Consider the following 4020-nt stretch of genomic DNA (forward strand, 5'->3'; position numbering starts at 1 on the left):
CCTCCCATGAAGACAGAAGATAGAAGCTAAAGTGTTGGCTCACATAAGGTGCTAGGGTTTTCGCTTTATGTACTCTCTCTTCACAAACGGCGCCGTTTACGTTACTTCTTTTATTCCAACATGGGCCCAAAAGGACCTGTTTCAGGATTATCCGGCCCAACTAAGTTCTGTGGGGCGGCAAATAATTGTTTCTTTTTAATATACTGAAGTTACATGTTGGTACTGTTAAAGAAATAATTTAGAGAAATGGTTAAAAATATTAGATATCCCTTTTCAGAAATACTCATTTTCTTTTGAAATATTCATTTTTGCTATTTTTTATATAATTAAAATTTATTAAATTAAGTTTTAGATTTTTTTTAAGTTTTGATTCTCTATTTTACATTTAAGGTATTGTTTTGAGGGGATAGAGTTAGTACGTGGAGTTTAGTGTTTAGAACTTAATCATTTTGTATATAAAAAAAGGTATTATTGAAAATAGACAATAAGACTGTGTATTTTTGCAAAAAGGGTATAGAAAAAGGTATTTTTGCAAATGTCCATTAATTTAGTGTTTTAGATTTAAATGTTTTGTAATATTTGAATACTTAATGATTAATATTATTTTTAATTTTTATAGAGTTTAGATATATATTATTATAAGTTTTTAAGTTTTTTATACAATTTTAATCAATTATATATATATATATATATATATACAATTTTTTTTATTATAGTCTCATCTACCTTTCCCCATCTATGTTTGTAGTCATACCTCTACAATATTTTTTGAATAAATTATTTTTTTGTTTTGTTTTTTTTTTTTTTGTGTTAAAGGGTATTCAATTTTATAAATAAATGCCCAATAGATTATTTCCGGATTTAGACCCATTACAATCCCCAAAGGGCCTAAACCACATACATCAAACCAAGTAAAAACTGTAAATCAAAATTGACCTGAGTTTAATCACGAACTGGAATCAAACCGGCACTCGTTTACCATAATCTCCAACTGAAAAACTCAGTTGAAGCCGTCAACCATACTATTGCGGATGCTCATCAGAATAGGTCCTCCGACGTGCCTGGACGCTTTTTTTTTGTTTTGTAGATTCATCATTTGGTAAAGAATAAGTTTGAAAGAAATAAATGAAAGATACGTATATATCAAAATCAAAATCTGCTATTTTCATGTCATATTTGGTGGGCGTCAAGAAAATGTTGTATGGGTTAATGTCACATGGGATAATCTCGTTTGCATGTATTATATGGATTATACCTTCATCAATTTTAAGGATTGAACATCATGAAAATACTTTGTGGCAGTGTTTAGATTAGGTTGATATAAAAATTTGAGATTCTTAAACTGCTTGTCTTTGGTAGTATTACATTTAAATATAGAGATAATAATTTTGGAGATAGAAAATTTTACTTGACAAAAAGAACATGATATTTCATCTTTTGTGCAATATTTCATATATTTTTGCCATTATAATGCAAATAGTTATGTAATTGTGTATTTTCATATATTTAAAATTTATTTAACATGTATTTTTTTTGTACAATCACAATATTTTGCATGTTTATAAAGTAATTTCATTTAAAAAAATTATTAATGTTAGTTTAAAGCGAATGAAAAATGGTGATATTTGTTTGAGCGAGAGCCCTTCCACACGGGACTCCCTGAGTGCGCTGTCTGTCTTCTCGGCTGGCCACCGGTGACCGGCTCAATGATCGTATGATTCCTGAGCCTTGACGAAAGGTCGGCCACCTTTTTTTTACCCAAGCAGTGGGAGGAGCCCTGGGCTCTGACCCCCTCCTCTCTGGTAACCCGTCGCCGGTCAAACAATCATAAAAGCTTACATTAAAACACTCATAATGGCTTACCTCTATGAAAAAGGTGATCTTTGTTATTAAAACACTCATAAACGCTTACCTTTGCTAGTGCTTAAAACACCTATACAATATTTCATTTAAATATATTGACATAAAGCTTCTGAATTAGGAATTTTAATTAGCTACCAGCCTGATACAATCGGCCGAAAAAAATTGGCCAGGAAATTCTCGACACGATCATAAGTGATTTAAAATAATAATACAACAATAACTAAATTTATAGATTCGATGGCGTAAATTTACTCTCACCTAGCTTCAAGATAGTAAGATTCTACGCTATTTTCCACGTATCCTAATGTCATGTCTTTGGAGAACACACTGAGTTTAATCACCAGTTGATCATCACTATTTGTATCGATTATGACTTAGGAAAATAATTTTCTTTTTATATTTATATGTTAATTTGAATATGATTCATTGATAATACACAGATTTCAAATCAATAATAACATTATTCAACTGATATACAAAAATATATAAAAAAGAATTACTCAAAATACCATATTTTAGGTTTTTTCAAAAAATTCTATATTTTAAGTTTTTTTTTTGAATACGACATTTAATTTTTTTTCAAAAATACTTTTCCAAAAATATTACAAACACAAAAAATGAATTTTAAGTATGTACAATTTATTTTTCTAGGTTTGGATTGATAAATTTAAATTTAAAATATAGTTTTTAGGAGATAGGGATTTATGGTTTAGTTTTGAATATAAAAACTTTATTTTAAATAGATGGTTCTATTGAAAAAAAACCACTTTAGTAATATTTTTGGAAAGTAAAACTAAAACTAGTAATTATATCTGATATTTTTACTATGTAAACCACATCAAACAAGAAAATCTCATAAATTGGGTTAATTATCGTAGATTTCCTGGGGAAAACATAAAATGGATTAAGATTAATTGGAGACGTATCAAGCAGCTCATTAATAACTGTTGCAAGTAGACTGAGTAAACATCAACGTGTCATCTTCACATAGCCCAGTCTCGCCGCGTCTGCTCTTTCACGTGGCACTTCACTTTTTGTTTTCTTTGGAACCCAAGCGTTTCAATTTATAGGGAATCTATTACGTCGTCCGTATCTATGTCGGAACATAAAACCAAAGTAAGATCATTTTAAAATAATCTTACAAGTTACAACGTTCGGTTTTTTAGTTTTCAAAATGGCGTCAAAGCAACTTAGCCGAGAAGAGCTCGATGAGAAGGCGAAGCAAGGAGAGACCGTCGTCCAAGGTGGCACCGGCGGGAAAAGCCTCGAAGCTCAAGAGCATCTTGCTGAAGGTTTTATCTTAAATTACAACTTTTCAACTCTTTTTCTTTACTTCTGTTCTTAGTACTGCCCAAATAAGGCTAGACCCATCAGTTACGTTAATATATCGTAATATAAGATTATCCTATTACATAAAAGTTTTGCCTAAAATCTTTCATGTTTTGTGTCTATTCCACTTGTTAGGAAGGAGCAAGGGAGGGCAGACCAGGAAGGAGCAGCTAGGACATGAAGGGTACCAGGAGATTGGCAGCAAAGGAGGAGAGGCGAGGAAGGAGCAGTTAGAGGTCTAAACCAGAAGTGAACAAGAAACAGAGAAGATAGGGATTGCAGATGTCGTTTTTCACTAGGAATTCCTCTGCATTTACTAGGATCAGAGGTCCATACTCGAACACCAACGTCTTGCACTGTAATTAACACAAGACACAACTCCGTTAATTGAGAAAAGCCTAGACTAACTAGTATGTGATCACGCAGTTGCATTGCAACAAGTTCAAGAAGAACACCAACCGCAAAAATAAACAGAAAGAAATGGTTGAATGATAAACACATTAAGGCAAGGTTATGGATTTGAATAGATCATTCTAACCTTCTTCTCGTAGTTCTTGAATGATTTGCATCCCTTGAGAAGCAGTTCAACGATATCCAGGTCTTATCTCCAGCAAACATGTAATGTTGTGGTGCATGTCTTGACTTTCTTCGTTACTTTACTAAGCGCAGCTTTCACTCTATGATGCCTCTTCACTTCAAGTAATTAAGAAACAACCTCGTTGACTTCAACATTATCACCTGTGGTGATTCACCACAACTAAAAATTGGTTAATATTTAGGAGAAAACCAGTATGCATGATCGCGAGATTTTTTTTTTTTTTTTTTTTC

General features: G+C 32.0%; 1 protein-coding gene and 1 long non-coding RNA gene across 2 annotated transcripts; one reads left to right on the plus strand and one right to left on the minus strand.

Annotated features, from left to right (window-relative positions):
- On the plus strand, positions 3005–3449 carry LOC109132688 (em-like protein GEA1). Its single transcript, XM_019244728.1, has 2 exons — positions 3005–3155; positions 3328–3449. The coding sequence occupies exons 1-2, from the start codon at positions 3038–3040 to the stop codon at positions 3432–3434; spliced, it is 225 nt and encodes a 74-aa protein (XP_019100273.1). The 5' UTR covers positions 3005–3037; the 3' UTR covers positions 3435–3449.
- LOC104781018 lies at positions 3505–3790 on the minus strand. Its single transcript, XR_766848.1, has 2 exons — positions 3731–3790; positions 3505–3548 (listed from the first exon to the last, which is right to left on the minus strand). It is a non-coding gene; the product is annotated as an uncharacterized LOC104781018 (long non-coding RNA).

This window comes from Camelina sativa, chromosome 4, assembly GCF_000633955.1.
Source record: "Camelina sativa cultivar DH55 chromosome 4, Cs, whole genome shotgun sequence".
NCBI classification, from domain to species: domain Eukaryota; kingdom Viridiplantae; phylum Streptophyta; class Magnoliopsida; order Brassicales; family Brassicaceae; genus Camelina; species Camelina sativa.

Bases quoted from the DNA above. Each gene is read 5' to 3' on its own strand.
- LOC109132688 (XM_019244728.1), top strand. From the start codon at position 3,038: ATGGCGTCAAAGCAACTTAGCCGAGAAGAGCTCGATGAGAAGGCGAAG. The intron at 3,156-3,327 runs GTTTTATCTTAA...TCCACTTGTTAG, and splicing joins TCAAGAGCATCTTGCTGAAG to GAAGGAGCAAGGGAGGGCAG.